The sequence below is a fragment of the Mobula hypostoma genome, chromosome 27 (genome assembly GCF_963921235.1).
Source record: "Mobula hypostoma chromosome 27, sMobHyp1.1, whole genome shotgun sequence".
Classification (NCBI taxonomy): domain Eukaryota; kingdom Metazoa; phylum Chordata; class Chondrichthyes; order Myliobatiformes; family Myliobatidae; genus Mobula; species Mobula hypostoma.
In genome coordinates this window covers 2,088,208-2,103,971 of record NC_086123.1, presented here as the reverse complement: position 1 = coordinate 2,103,971, position 15,764 = coordinate 2,088,208, and the positions used below count along the sequence as shown (strand labels likewise).

General features: G+C 39.8%; 1 protein-coding gene across 4 annotated transcripts in view; it reads left to right on the top strand.

Moving 5' to 3' along the window:
- The first annotated feature begins 8,189 nt into the window (after positions 1-8,189).
- The window catches only part of mzt2b (mitotic spindle organizing protein 2B), a 41,749-nt gene continuing 34,174 nt past the window's right edge, over positions 8,190-15,764 (top strand). For 3 of the 4 annotated variants that reach the window (XM_063034299.1, XM_063034297.1, XM_063034300.1), the window contains exons 1-2: positions 8,190-8,309; positions 15,045-15,258. In XM_063034299.1, coding sequence (XP_062890369.1) covers positions 15,077-15,258 — 182 coding nt within the window. In that variant the 5' untranslated portion in view covers positions 8,190-8,309; positions 15,045-15,076. Of the gene's footprint in view, positions 8,310-8,330; positions 8,469-15,044; positions 15,259-15,764 lie in introns of those variants that run through there. The other variant, XM_063034298.1, reaches the window with a different exon arrangement.

The following is a 15,764-nucleotide window of genomic DNA, read 5'->3' as shown; positions in this document are numbered from 1 at the left end:
GAGGCGGGTCTCGGGCTGGAGGAGGAGGCGGGCCCCAGAGAGGCGGAGGAGGAGGCGAGGCCTGGCCTGGCCGGGACCGGCCCATCCCAGCCCAGCCAGCCAGGGGACAGGTCCGGCAGCTGCAGTGGGAAGCACCCCGTGAACGGCAGCCAGTATCCACCTCAGCACCAAAGCAAAACACACACAGAGTGAAAGGGAGGGAAAAAGTACTACCGATTGTCAGCATCAATATCCGAACAAAAGTAATCCTCGGTTTTAAAATAAATATTTATAAATCTCTCAGGACATCAGTGGCGCGAGTCTTTAAACATGATTCGGGTGTGTAAAGCAACACACAAAGTGCTGGAGGACAAACAGCGTCTGTAGCAGGAAAAAGGACAGTCGACGATTCATCCTGCGACACTCCATCGAGAAGGGGGCAGAAGCCAGAATAATAAAGTGTGGGAAGGAGGATTGTAAGAGATCAAACTAGCAGATCATATGTGAGTCCGCATGCAGAGGAAAGGTAGGACTCACCTATGACCTGCCAGCTTGTTCCTCCCCTACCTTTCTGCTCCCTTCCTTTCCAGTCTTGATGAAGGGTCTTGGCCAGAAACATTGATTGTACAATTTCCCTCCACAGATGTTGCTGAGTTCGTCCAGCACTTTGTGTGTGTGTGTTGCTCCAGATTCCCAACATCTGCAGCATCCTGGTAGTTATTACAGAGAGCTATTGTTCAAAGAAAGGACATATTTACCCGGTTATCTGCATGCCCTCTAACTTCAAGGAAATTGTGAACATGGAATAGGTTTCTTTAAAGACATAAGCACACAGCAGATTGTAAAGAGAAATTGAAATCCACAGTATCATGGTGTAGACCTAATTGTTCAATGCTATTATGTAGAGATTTTGGGATGTTAACAGTTGATGATGTATACCCTGTTCGTGTTACATAGTCTTTCAATTTCCTCTTTTAATTCAGCATATTTATGCTGTCTTTCACTTATTGATTTCTGCATGTTATGTGTGTTTGGAACGACTATAACTATTAAGTAAGTTGTCATTGCTTGCTTATCCTTTAATATTATATCTGGATGGTAATTATGGATTGTCGTATCTGTGGTAATCGATCAATCATAATATAATTTGTTGAACCCCACCTCAAAAACTGGATCAGGTTTGAATTTATAATACCATATGGGGACTTTTTTGTGTTGGTATTTTAAAGCAAGATTTTGGTAACCATGCCTGTGTAAGTAATCCTGTTTTTCTGTTTTATATTCTTCTAGCTCTAATGCACCTTTCTTTACATTTAATGTTCTACACTTCTGTTGTCCAAATTTTGTGTTCATATCTTTCGAAAATAGTTCTACTGTTTGAATTAATTGCTTTAGTTTTACTGATGAGGGAGCATATAATTTCAAATCACCCATATATAGAAGATGTGTCAGAGTATAATTCATTAGATTGTTTCTAATTTGATTACACTACTTTCATCCGATACACTAAATTAAAGAGCAAGTTTAAAGCTAAACAGAACCATAGTGGGCTTAGAGAGTTGCCCTCAAAAATGTTGCTGTTTAATTTGGTAATGGTAGTTGTTTTTTTTTGGTTGTTAACAGATAGAGTGATTATAGTATGCCAGTACTTCATCAGATGTTGTAGTAATTTCACAAGTACTCAGTGTAGTTTATATATATTAAGAACTTCTGTTAACCATGAGTGTGGGACAGAATCAAACGCTTTTTTGTAGTCAATATGAACATGAAATATTTCTGCTTTTCCTCCCGGCTTGATTTGGAATTACAGAATCTATTATCAATTGTTCTTCACATTCTTTTCATAGCCCTATGGCATATTTCCTGCTCTTCTGTAAGTATATTGTGGTTTTCTAAGTGAGTGGTGATTAGCTGTGAGATGCATGATGTCACAATTTTATATACAGTTTGTAAACAAGTAATAGGACGATATTTTGATGGGTCATTTGTGATTTCTCCTTTAAGTAAGAGATACCTTTTACCTTCGGTCAAAAATTTTTTCTGGATTTTAAGAAAATTGTTGATATGCATTAATAGGTACGGATGAAGTCATGTAAATTTTTTATACCCATAATTATGAATATTATCACTATTGGTATTTTCCAATTGTGGTTTTTTGTGTAACGGCTTTCAGCATATCCATTGTAACTTCAGGTGTTTGCATGTCCTTAATTGTGTGAGTGTGTTCTTATTCCTCTCTAATCCAGTTTGCTTCTTAATTGTGCGTCACCCTGTTTGAGTAGATATTAGACCAAAAGTTCATTATCTCGTGTTTGTTGGTAATTCTCTATGAGGGTTGGTGACATTTTGGTGTGTCGAATTTAGTTTCAATGTCCTGAATAAACCTTTTTTTTTCAGAACTGATAATTCTTTTTTCTTCATCTGGCACATTTCATGTATCTATTTAGTCTGGCTTTGCATGCTGCAAGCTTTTTGTTTTGTTTTATCTATAAATTCTGTAATGTTTTTGTTAGGTTGATCGTATCTTGTATGGACTTTGTATTTCCTTAGTATTTCCTGAGATTTCCTCTTAACTTTCTTGCTCAGGTTATCCATTTTAAACTCCATTGGGTGGGCTATTACTGTTCTTAAGGTTTCAGTTTTGTTTCTTAATCTCTTCTGCCTTTTCAGTGTTCTCATTTCATTGGGTTTATATTAATGAGTGCCACTACTATGGAGCCGTTGTACTGCACTGCTGTTAATGCTGTGCCGTATGTTATTGTGTGTAGTTCTTCAAATGCTTCAAGTTTTCCTAAATATTGTGGTAATATATTTTTGTTCAGAGTATTAACAATTTTTGCAAATCTTGATGACATTTTGTTTTGGTATGTAGGCTCATTTTGTTGGGTCAGTGCCCATGTATTTTTTTGACAGCATCATTCTGTGGAGATTCTACATCTGTGTCGTTGTTGAAGTAATTCTGCTTTCATCTGCACATCGGGGGGGTGGCATCTTCATTATTTTCTCGCGTAGTATTATTGTGGTCGGAAGGTTGGTTTCTTTCTAGCTCTTGTGCAACTTCATGTTTTATTTGGTTTAACATGCCTACAGGGATTAAATTGTTTATTTACAATCACTCTAAATTGACCTGTTGTTCATTGTGCATTTACTTACCTGGAAGGATATTGTGCTATAAACTGTTGATGAAGTTGTCTCTGTGTGCTGCCATGTCAGTCTCAAGTTCCGTTACTCAATAATATACACGCAGTATGAATGAATTGACTTTATTACTTACATCCTTCATATACACGAGGGGTAAAAATCTTTACATTACACCTCTGTCTAAATGTGCAATGTGCAATTTATAATAATTTGTAATAAATAGTATGAAAACAGGACAGTCAATATAACATAGAAATACAATTGTATCAGCATGAATTAATCAGTTTGATGGCCTGGTGGAAGAAGCTGTCCCGGAGCCTGTTGGTCCTGGAATTTATCCTGCAGTAGCGTTTCCTGGATGGTAGCAGCTGGAACACTTTGTAGCTGGGGTGACTCAGGTCCCCAATGATCTTTGGGCACTTTTTACACACCTGTCTTAGTAAATGTCCTGAATAGTGGGAAGTGGAATGTCTGACAGACAGGAGGCAGCAAGTGGGAATAAAAGGGGCCTTTTCCGGTTGGTTGCTGGTGACTAGTGGTGTTCCTCAGGGGTCAGTTATGGGACTTCTGCTTTTAACTTTGTTTATCAATGATTTACGTCAGGGGTGGCCAACCTTTTACATTCCATGCGTTAATTTTTTTACTCACGAGTTCAGATGCGCCATACAACTCTTGTACCCCCATTCAATTCTTGTAAAAATATGTTAATTAGAACTTGTGCGTGAAAAAATCACATCTGAACTCGTGCATGAAAAATTGACGCATGGAGTGTAAAAGGCTGACCACCCCTGATTTAGATAATGGAATTGATAACTTTGTGGCAAAGTTTGCAGATGATATGAAGGTAATTGGGGGGGCAGGTAGTGCTGAGGAAGCAATGCGATTGCAACAGGACTTAGACACATTGGAAGAATGGGCAAAATGTGGCAGATGTAATACAGTGTTGGGAAATGTATGATAATGCTTTTGGTAAAAGGAACAATAGTGCGGACTATTATCTAAATGGGGAGAGGGTTCAAACATCAGAGGTGCAGAGGGACTTAGGAGTCCTCATTCAAGACTCCCAGAAGGTTAATTTTACAGGTTGAGTCTATGGTAAAGAAGGCAAATGCAATGTTAGCATTTATTTCAAGGGGAATAGAATATAAAAGCAAGGAGATAATGCAGAGGCTTTATAGGGTGCTAGCCAGGCTGCTCTTGGAGTATTGTCAACAGTTTTGGGTCCCATATCTCAGAAAGAATGTGCTGTCATTGGAGAGAGTCCAGAGGAGATTCACAAGGATGATTCTGGGAATGAAGGGGTTAAAGCATGAGGAGCATTTGGCAGCTTTGCGACTGTACTCACTGGAATTTAGAAGAATGCGGGGAGATCTCATTGAAACCTACCAAATGTTGAAAGACTAGATAGGGTGGATGATTCCTATGGTGGGGGTATTCAGAACTTGAGGGCACAGCCTCAAAATTGAGGGGCAACCTTTAGAACAGTGGGAAGGAGGATTTTTTTTTTAGCCAGAGAGTAGTAAACCTGTGGACTGCTCTGCCACAGACTGCGGTGGAGGCCAAGTCCGTGCATATATTTAGGTGAAAGTTGATCATTTCCTGATTGGTCAGGGCATCAAAGGAAATGGCGAGAAGGCAGGTGTACGAGGTTGAGTGGGATACGGGATCAGCCATGATGGAATGGTGGAGCAGACTTGATGGGCTGAATAAACTAATTCTGCTCCTATGTCTTATAGTCTTACAGTTCATATTCAGATCTGAAGATTGGTGGCTGAAGTTAAGTTGCTGAATTTATTTGCTAAATGTGCTAATCCCAAAAACACCCTAACACATACAAAGAGCAATCAGGCATCCAAAAATATATGGACTGCACAGAGAAGAGAAAAAGATAAAAAGTCAAATTGTAGTTTCAAAAACAGCACTAATCTGCATGTTGTTGATGAAAAATCTGAAATTGATGAGACTTACAATATGAAAACTAAAAATGTTCAAGCAATATGGCTTGTGCCAGAAGTGAACAGCAAATTAATTAAAATGGAATTGGTTGCTGGTTCAGCTACGTCAGACATTTCACAAAAAGAGCTTGAATGGCATTTCAAATAAATTGAAGCCTGCAAATATCCAACTAAGAACTTGTTCTCGAAAAAAGATCATTCCTGTGGGAATGACATTCATAACAGTGAAATACAACAGCCAACAAGTCACATTGGGCTTGTATGTGGTAATAATATGAGGGTCATTGTAGGGGGGTGATTGGCTGAGACAATTGCATCTTGATTGGAAATCCATCCACCATTTACATAGTCATAGTCATACTTTATTGATCCCGAGGGAAACTGGGTTTCGTTACAGTTGCACCAACCAAGAATAGAGTATAAATATAGCAATATAAAACCATAAGTAACTAAATAGTAATATGTAAATTTTGCCAGATGGAAATAAGTCCAGGACCAGCCTATTGGCTCAGGGTGTGTGACCCTCCAAGGGAGGAGCTGTAAAGTTTGATGGCCACAGGCAGGAATGACTTCCTATGATGCTCAGTGTTGCATCTCGGTGGAATGAGTCTCTGGCTGAATGTACTCCTGTGCCCACCCAGTACATTATGTAGTGGATGGGAGACATTGACCAAGATGGCATGCTACTTAGACAGCATCCTCTTTTCAGATACCACCATGAGAGAGTCCAATTCCATCCCTACAACATCACTGGCCTTACGAATGAGTTTGTTGATTCTGTTGGTGTCCGCTACCCTCAGCCTGCTGCCCCAGCACACAACAGCAAACATGATCGCACTGGCCACCACAGACTCGTAGAACATCCTCAGCATCGTCCGGCAGATGTTAAAGGGCCTCAGTCTCCTCAGGAAATAGAGATGGCTCTGACCCTTCTTGTAGACAGCCTCAGTGTTCTTTGACCAGTCCAGTTTATTGTCAATTCGTATCCCCAGGTATTTGTAATTACATGCCAGATTCCTGTAATAGAGTCAACTGGAAGCAAAATAAGAAAGGTACTGGATGATGCCACAACTGTCTCAATGCTGTACACCATTAGCTGCTGCCCAACAGAAGTCAAACAGATGCTGGTGCCAGTCTCTGTGCCTCTGGTTGGAAAGCATATTGGACCAAGGATGGACCATGCTGCCAGAAGGAAGTATGAAAGTATCAAAAGCAGTGGTCAACAGTTCAATAGTTTTTGTAGGAAACGTATCTGAGAAAGTTTCTGATACATTAATAAAGCAGTTACTTGTGAAATGTGGCTTTGTTTTAAACTAGAACAGAGTTCAAGGAGCTTCAGGAAAGTTGCAAGCATTCAGGTTTTGTGAGTATAAAGACCCATAATTACTCTGCATGCATTAAGGTTATTGCATGAACTTTGAGTGGGAGATAAAAAGCTGCCTGTAAAGGTAGATGCAAAAACCCAAGCCCAGCTGGATAAATGGAATGCCAAAGAGAAAGGAGTCAAAGGAGATATGAAAACAGAGGATTCATCAGAGCACGTTGTGGATAAGGAAACCAAGAGAGAGATCAGATCGTAAAGGGAGTAATAGAAGGATTAATAGAAGATTCCAGTAATCTAAATGCACCTTCCCAAGATCAAGATACACAAACTAGAAGAAGAAAAGTGTCCGGAGCTGTCAGAACCGATTCCTGCAGTCTCAGAGTCGATTCCTACAACCACCACAGAGGAGGCCCCAGAACTTAAGATTGTTTTCACAGCCACACATTTCACCTGCCAAGCAGAGTGACCTCCCTTGTCAGAAAAGACATTATCCCACAAGAGTGAGGAAGCCTCCACAGTGATTAAATCCTTAGGCCTGAATGGGACAATTTAAAACTTACTGTGCTGTGGATGTCTGTATAGTGGTTGTATATATAATTGAGATGCAATCTATATTGAGTTGTTTATAGCTAAGCAAGATGGAGTATTGTGTATTTAATATTTCAGTATTATTTGTGTAAATTTGTAAATATATTATGTGGGTAAACATTCTTTACTTGTTTAAGTAATTCCTTATGGGTTGTATGTGAAAATACATGACCTGTGTACATCATGATGCTACCATATGACACATACGTGCCTCACTTGAAGTAAATATGAGTTAGATTCACAGTTCAGGCTCCTGTTTTTTTTTCTTGCAATTAGTTCTTTTGTCTTATTGTTATGTTTTTAACTTCAAGACAATTAAATTGCCCACTTGTACGATAAGATGGATAAGAAGTTAAAAGCTTATGTCAAAAAGCCAAAGAAGAATGGTTAAACCAGGAATGTGAGCAAATAGGAAGAATCCCTATTACTGATCCAAAAAGGTTACATCAACAAATCAAGAATATCACTGATAAAAAGCTCCTCTGTTCTTCAGGTGGATGTTTGAGAGCAAACGACGGTACCATTATCATGGAAAAAGATGAGATTATGAACAGATAGACTGAGTATATCCAGGAATTGTTTGAAGATGATCGAGGCGACAAACCAGAAATTAAGAAAAACATTGAAGGTCCAAGTATTATAAAATCTGAAGTTCGTAATGCAATAAATGAGATGAAGAAAGGAAAGGCAGCAGGTCCTGATGAATTAGTAATAGAACAAATTATCATCCTTGAAGATTATGGAATTGAAAAACTTACTGATTTAATCAATGACATTTATGAGACTGGAATAATACCTGAAGAGATGGAAAAATCAGTATTTATCACTCTTCCTAAGAAACCTGGAGTAATAGAATGTAAATTACATAGGACCATAAGTTTAATGAGTCATATCACCAAGATACTTCTAAGAATTTTGATAACAAGAGCTAAAAATAAGATACAAGCTGAAATAGGTAAAGAACAATGTGGTTTTGTGAAAGACAAAGGTACAAGAAACGCAATATTGATGTTAAGGATACTATCAGAATGAGCTATTCAAGTGCAAAAAGATTTGTTTGTTTTATCGACTACACAAAAGCATTTGATAAAGTGAAGCACAATAAGTTATTTGAAATATTACAGAAAACTCTAGATTTATGCTCTCTCCACCCACCAACATCAAATGCTCGCAGAACCCGCCTGAATCACTAGGAGGCGCTGCGACTTCCTTTTGAGTGGGCGGACCTAGGACCGTTTGCACGGGGTTCGCGTTTCCAGCCGGACGGCCGGACGGTTGGGCGGCGGTGGATGCGAAGGCGAATGGTTGCTAGGGAAGAGCAGGTAAATAAGCGGGAGTGCTCCGGCGTTATGGGCGGTGGAGAAAGCGGGGCTTCAGGGGCCGGTGGGTGGCCAGGGAAGATGTGGGGGAGTGGGCACTAACGTAATTCGGGCTCCCCGCCTTCTGCGGGCCGATCGTTCGTCAGACAGTTGTCCGTACCGGTACGTTAAATGTATTGAATTATAAATTCCAACGTCTTGTTTAATAATAAGTGAAAGTCTTGAAGTCAATTATTATGTCAATTATTTTGAAGGAACATTTATTCAATTCAGCCTGAAAATGTATTAATAATCCAATTATTTTTAAGCGTGAGTTTTCCCTTGGATTATATTGCAGTATCTCCTTGCCTATCGAGGAATGAACATAACAATTTGTGGTAGTTTTAATACGGTATTAGTTTATCCCAATAGAACATAAAGTGTGGAACATAGAACACAAACAGGTCTTTTGTTATCAATGTCTGTGGCGACCATGATGCTTTTTAAAAATGTGCATCTATCCATTTTTCCCCTATTAAACGCCTTCCAGGTACCTACCACTCTTTAAAATACTAAAATGCATAGCTTTAAGGTGGGAGGGGTAAAGTTTAAAGGAGATTTACAATGCAATTACATTTTAAAGAAAGATAAGCTACTGGAGGAACCCAGTGAGTCAGGCAGCATCTTGTGGGTAATCAAGGAACAAGGGAGAATCAGTATTTCAGGTCGAGACTGTATATGAAGATCCTGTATGAGTCAAAAGACTGGAATGAAAAAACACACAGCTGAAGAAACTAAATGGGTCAGGCAACATCTGCTGATGCAAAGTAATAGTTGACAATTTGGGTTGAGACCTTGTATCAGGACTCATAGAGGGTGTTGACCTATAACAATGACTGTGCTTTTGCATCCACAGAGACTGTCCAGCCCACTGATTCCTGCAGCAGCTTGTTTTTTTTTTTCATTTTAAAAAAAAATTGCCTTCTGAATCTCTTTCACACTTCCTCCTCACCTTAAAGCTATGTCCTCTAGTATTTAACATCTCTTTTTCAGGTCTTTCCTCAGCCTCCAGTGCTCCGAGTAATCAACCCACATTTGTCCAGCCTCCCTTTGTGGCTAATATGCTCACAATACTCCAGGTGTAATCAGAATAAAGTTTTATATGGCTGCAGCATGACTTCCTCACTATGATGCTCAACACCCATACCAATGGAAGCAAGCATTTCATGTGCTTTCATAATCACCTTATCCACTTGTGTAGCCAGTGAACTGTGGACGTGGACCCCAAGATGCCTCTGTACTTAAATGCCGTAAAGGGGTTTACCATTAACTGTATACTTTCTACTTTTATTTGACCTCTCAAAATGCAACACCTTGCATTTTCCTGGATTAAAGTCCATTGACTACTTCTCTGTCCATATCTGTAATTATATCCTGTAGTCTTCTTTGATATCTTTTATACTGTCCACAACTCCACCAATCTTGGTGTCATCCACAAACATGCTAATCCACCTATCTGTATTTCATACAAATCATTGCTATATATTACAAACAAAAGAGGTCCCAGCATCAATCCTTGCAGAATACCACTGATCACAGCCCTCCAGCCAGAAAAACACAACTTTTCACCCCTAAGGTCTGTCTTCTATGGGCAAGCCAATTTAAAACTTGTAACTCATCCTGGATCCATGCGTCTTTATCTCCTGAATCATGTTGCTGGATGTCTTGCTTGTTTGGGCTTTTATGCATGGCTCTTTAGTCTCTGGCTATATGCAGGAAGGAGGAGGTTAGATTTCCTGAAATGCAATTGAGGGATGGAACAGCATTGTCAATGGTAGTGTAGCAGAGGTTGCGTCTGTTGGGTCCTCTGCTGCAGGTGATGTGCCAGTAGCAGTTGGCAGAGATTTTTTTCAAATTAGCCTGATTGAAATTCACAGCAAGGATATAAAGGGCATCATGGTAAGCCATTTCTTATTTGTTAATCATGGCACTCAATACATTGAGTGCTAGCTTGATATCTGCCTTTGCTAGTATGTAAACTGCAGTCAGGATCATGGCAGAAAACTCTCTTGGTAAGTAAAACAGTCAGCACCTAATTATCAGATGTTTGAGGTTGGGAGAACGAGTGATACAAAACCACTACGTCTCAGCACCAATATGAATTAATCATGAAGCAGATGCCACTGCCTTAACCCTTTCCTGATGCTGTTGTCCAATCGATCCAGTGGATTGAGAACACCTTGGGCTGGAGTGTGGAGAAGAGAGTAAGCCTGTCTCAGAAACAGAGAACACAGCTTGCTCTCATTTCCCTCCGATAAAGCAATCTAGCACTTGGGTCCCCGATCTTGATCGTCAGTGACAGCACCACTTCAGCTTGCTTGAAAGGTCTGGTGTGTACTTTTGGCAGAAGATTAAGATGCACGAGGTCCACCATGAATTGGCTGTTTGGATTCAGAACTGGCTTGCTCATTGAAGAGAGGGTAGTGGCTGAAGGGACTTATTCAAGCTGGAGGTCTGTAGTTAGTGGAGTTCAGTAGGAATCTGTGCTGGGACTTATGCTGTTTGTGATGTATATCAATGACTTGGATGAAAATGTAGAAGAGTGGATTAGTAAGTTTGTGGATGATACCAAGATTGGTGGAGTTGTGGATAATGTAGAAGACTCACAAAGAATACATCACAATATAGATCAGTTGCAGTTATGGGCTGAGAAATGGCAGATGAGTTTAACCCAGATAAATGTGAGTTGTTGTACCTCAGTAGGGCAAATGCAAGGAGAAAGTACAATGTTAAGAGCAAGATCCTTAACAGTGTTACTAAGCAGAGAGATCTGCTACTCGCTTGTCAATAAATTGATTAGCAATAGTTTCATTTTCAATCCTGTTTACCTTCACTCCCTTGGTCTTTTATTGGAACGTTAGATCTCTGAGGATCTAACCTGGTCCCAACATATTGATGTAGTTCTAAAGAAGGCAAGACAGCGGCTATATTTCATTAGGAGTTTGAAGAGATTACGTATACTGTAATTGATTTACTTATTTATTCATTATTATTATTTTTTATTTTATTTATTATTTTTTCTCTTCTATATTATGTATTGCATTGAACTGCTGCTGCTAAGTTCACAAATTTCACATCACATGCCAGTGATAGTAAACCTGATTCTGATTCATAGCTGTCAATCATACTATTTCATCACTGTCATTCTCACTTTAGTTGCTTGGGGCCGCTGTAGAGTCCATGTCGTTTTTCAGAGTTCACATGGTGTCTCTCTCTCAGAGGTCTGTCTGAAGTAGGTTGTAATTCCTCAGGTGAAGTTTCAGAGGTAGATGTGGAGGACCAGCAGAAGTCTCACCAACAGACCGCCCACTTGAAGTCAAGGCTGTCTCTTCTGATTTTGTTTTAGTTCACGTTGAAACTTAATCGATTGTACTACCGTGTTGTTCTTGCACTCATTCTGCCAATGTAAAGGCATGCTCGCTAGTCTTTTTACTGTCTCTATTGTGCTGTTGTGTTTTATTACAAGTTTCGTGTTTCTTTTGATTAGTAAAAGACTTTACTCACCTCATTAACTCTTTCAATCACTCACACGTTCGATCAAACTGACCACACGGTCTTATCTCTAAATCAGTAGCAGCCATTTTCTGAATTTTAATGCATTCCTCCTTATTCTATTGGTATTTTTTGTCTGGACTTTTTCGTAGATTTGATCAAACTGAGATGTTTTCTTCTCGTAAGAGTTCTTAGTAAGATTCATGGCTTTGACTATTGTTTTGATTCAATGTTATTTCGTATGTACTTTAATCACTCCAAGATCTCAAAATATTAATAGATTGCTCCAGCAACCAAATAGATCGCAAACACATTTGTTGATCGAATAATCAAATAGATCACAACCAAATAGTTTACATCCAAATAGATTTTACAAACACTATCTTCACCAGGTACCAAAATAGATTGCAACCAATATTTTCACAGTGGTTTCTCTTTTAAATAGCAATGAAGTAGCCCTCAATCCTGGTTTCCATCCAATATTCAAAGCCAGAAGTTTTTTCTCCGATGGCAGAGGAACAGAGGAAGTTCTTACCGGTTTGTTGCACACTAAAAATTGCCTCCTTTGTCTTCAAGTGTAACAAATTTTAAGCTTCAGAATATCTCTGCTGACTGCCAGAAATGTTGTTTCTGGAATTTAAATCCAAGGTTCTTTAGAAGTCAAGTATGAGGCATAAAACTTGTTGTTTCACAATTGTTTTATTAAGAGTTGATAGAACAAAGAGAACAGGAACAGAACAGTGACAAGGGGTCTTACTACTTAAGAAGGAAGGATCTAAAGAAAAGATAGGTGGTATCTAGCACGAAATAACTACTTTTATACCATAGAGCTAGGAAAAATTCCATAGATAAGAGAGAACCAATTGGAAAATGCTTATTCAATATTGGAGTAAAAAGTTAACCAATGAGAAAATACCAGCCAATTAATACAGTACAAAGTTTCCAGAATTATACTTTGTAACATCACAAGAGGCATATTAAACTGTTATGTATATAAGTCTATTTAAAATCCAGGCAGATAATTAATTGTTAATTGCAAAGAAAATGACAATTAAAATTGAACAGTTGGATCCAACATTGGTAATAGCATATCAGAAGATATGTCCTGGGACCAGCTAAGTTGTGTCATCACAAAGAAGGCATGGTAGTGCCTCTACTTGTTTTGAGATTTGCACGTCAGCAAAAATGTTGACAACTTCTATAGATGCACAGTGGAAACTATCCTGACTGGTTGCTTCATGGCCTGGTGTAGAATTACCAATGCCTAAGAATGGAAAAGGCTACAGAAGGTAATGGATACAGCCAGTCTATTAGAGAGGAAACCGTCTCGCCTTTGAGTATATTTACATTGATCACTACCGTTGAGCACACCAACACGAGATGTTGTTGCAAGAAGGCAGCATCTATCATCAGGGACCCCCACCACACAGGACATGCTTTCTTCTCACTGTTATCACCAGAAAGAAGGTCAGGAGCCTTGGGGCTCACAGCACCAGGTTCAGGAACAGTTATTACCCCTCAAACATCAGGCTCCTTAACCAAAGAAGATAACTTAAATCAATTTCACTTACTTCATCATTTCAATGTTCCCACAGCCTACGGACTTACTTTCCAGGATTCTTCATTTTATGTTCTCAATATCCTTTTTGTACTTGCACATTGGTTGAACGCCCAAGTTGTTATGGTCTTCCATTGATTCTGATATGGTTGTTATTCCATGGTTTTATTGAATATGCCTGCAAAAAATGGATGTCAGTGTTATATGTGTTAACATATATGTACTTTATACTTTGAACTTTGAGCACTGTCACAAGAAAACAGCATTTATCATCAAAGACCACTCCCCGCCCATCCAGGCCATGCTCTCTTCTTGCTATTATCATTGGGTAGGAGATACAGCAGCTTCAGAAACAGGTTATTGCCCTACAACCACCAGGTTCAGTAACAGTTATTGCCCTACAACCACCAGGTTCAGGAACAGGTTATTGCCCTACAACCACTAGGTTCCAGAACAGTTATTACCCTACAACCACCAGCTTCAGGAACAGTTATTGCCCTACAACCACCAGCTTCAGGAACAGTTATTGCCCTACAACCACCAGGTTCCAGAACAATTATTGCCCTACAACCACCAGCTTCAGGAACAGGTATTGCCCTACAACCACCAGCTTCAGGAACAGTTATTGCCCTACAACCACCAGCTTCAGGAACAGTTATTGCCCTACAACCACCAGCTTCAGGAACAGTTATTGCCCTACAACCACCAGCTTCAGGAACAGTTATTGCCCTATAACCACCAGCTTCAGGAAAAGTTATTGCCCTACAACCACCAGCTTCAGGAACAGTTATTGCCGTACAACCACCAGCTTCAGGAACAGGTTATTGCCCTACAACCACCAGGTTCAGTAACAGTTATTGCCCTACAACCACCAGGTTCAGGAACAGGTTATTGCCCTACAACCACCAGGTTCCAGAACAGTTATTGCCCTACAACCACCAGCTTCAGGAACAGTTATTGCCCTACAACCACCAGCTTCAGGAACAGTTATTGCCCTACAACCACCAGCTTCAGGAACAGTTATTGCCCTACAACCACCAGCTTCAGGAACAGTTATTGCCCTATAACCACCAGCTTCAGGAAAAGTTATTGCCCTACAACCACCAGCTTCAGGAACAGTTATTGCCGTACAACCACCAGGTTCAGGAACAGGTTATTGCCCTACAACCACCAGCTTCAGGAACAGTTATTGCTGTACAACCACCAGGTTCAGGAACAGGTTATTGCCCTACAACCACCAGGTTCAGGAACAGGTTATTGCCCTACAACCACCAGCTTCAGGAACAGGTTATTGCCCTACAACCACCAGGCTCCTCAACCTGCAAAGATAATTTGATTCAGCACCACTCTGATTTGATTCTACAACATACAGTCTTGCTCTTAATGACTCTTTACAACTCAGGTTCTCAGTAATATTTACAGTTTGTCTTTTGCACATCAGTTGTTTGTCAATCTATTTCTGTTTATGGGTAGATTTGTTGTAAAATTCTGTTATATTTATTTTTTTCCCTGTGAATACCTATTTGGAAATTAATGTCAAGGTAGTATATGGTAGCATATATGTACTTTGTACTTTGAACTTTGTGTATGTATGGCTGGGAATGTTGGATTTTACTTGACACAATAGAGAACAATTTGTTATTTATTAGATTCCAGTGTGAAGGTTTGCTCCAGTGATAATATGGCCGTACCACAGCAGGCTGGAATACCTGGCCTAGATGCACAGCAGACTCTCTTGGCCACAGTCAGTGGAAATGTACAAAAATATTCAGTCAAGAAGAAGAAGGTCCTCAATGCAGAAGAGCTGGAGCTGTACGAGCTTACTCAAGCAGCTGGTGTGGTTATGGACCAGGAAGTGTTCAAGTAAGTTCAGAAATAGTTATGAAAAGTTGAGATTGGCTGGTGTGGTTCCTTATTTAGAAGTGAATGCACAACTGTATGTTTTCAAACATTTTTCAATTGTGATTCAACTACTGCATCAAGCTTTTCATAATTATAGCAGTTTATTTCATCAGTCTTTGTAAAGGTGTAATGCACTGTAATTGTAGGGAATCATTTCCAAATATAATAATGTTGAAGAAGAAGAGCAACACACACAAAATGCTGGAGGAACTCAGCAGGCCAGGCAGCATCTATGGAAAAAAGTACACTGGACATTTTGGGCCAAGACCCTTCGGCAGGACTGGAGAAAAAAAGCTGAGGAGTAGACTTGAAAGGTAGGGGGAGGGGAGAGAGAAACGGCAAGTGAAGGTGAAACTTAGAGGGGGAGAGATGAAGCAAAGAGCTAGGAAGTTGATTGGTGAAACAGACAGAAGGCCATGGAAGAAAGAAAAGAGTGAGGGACAAGGGGATGGGAAATGGTGAGGGGG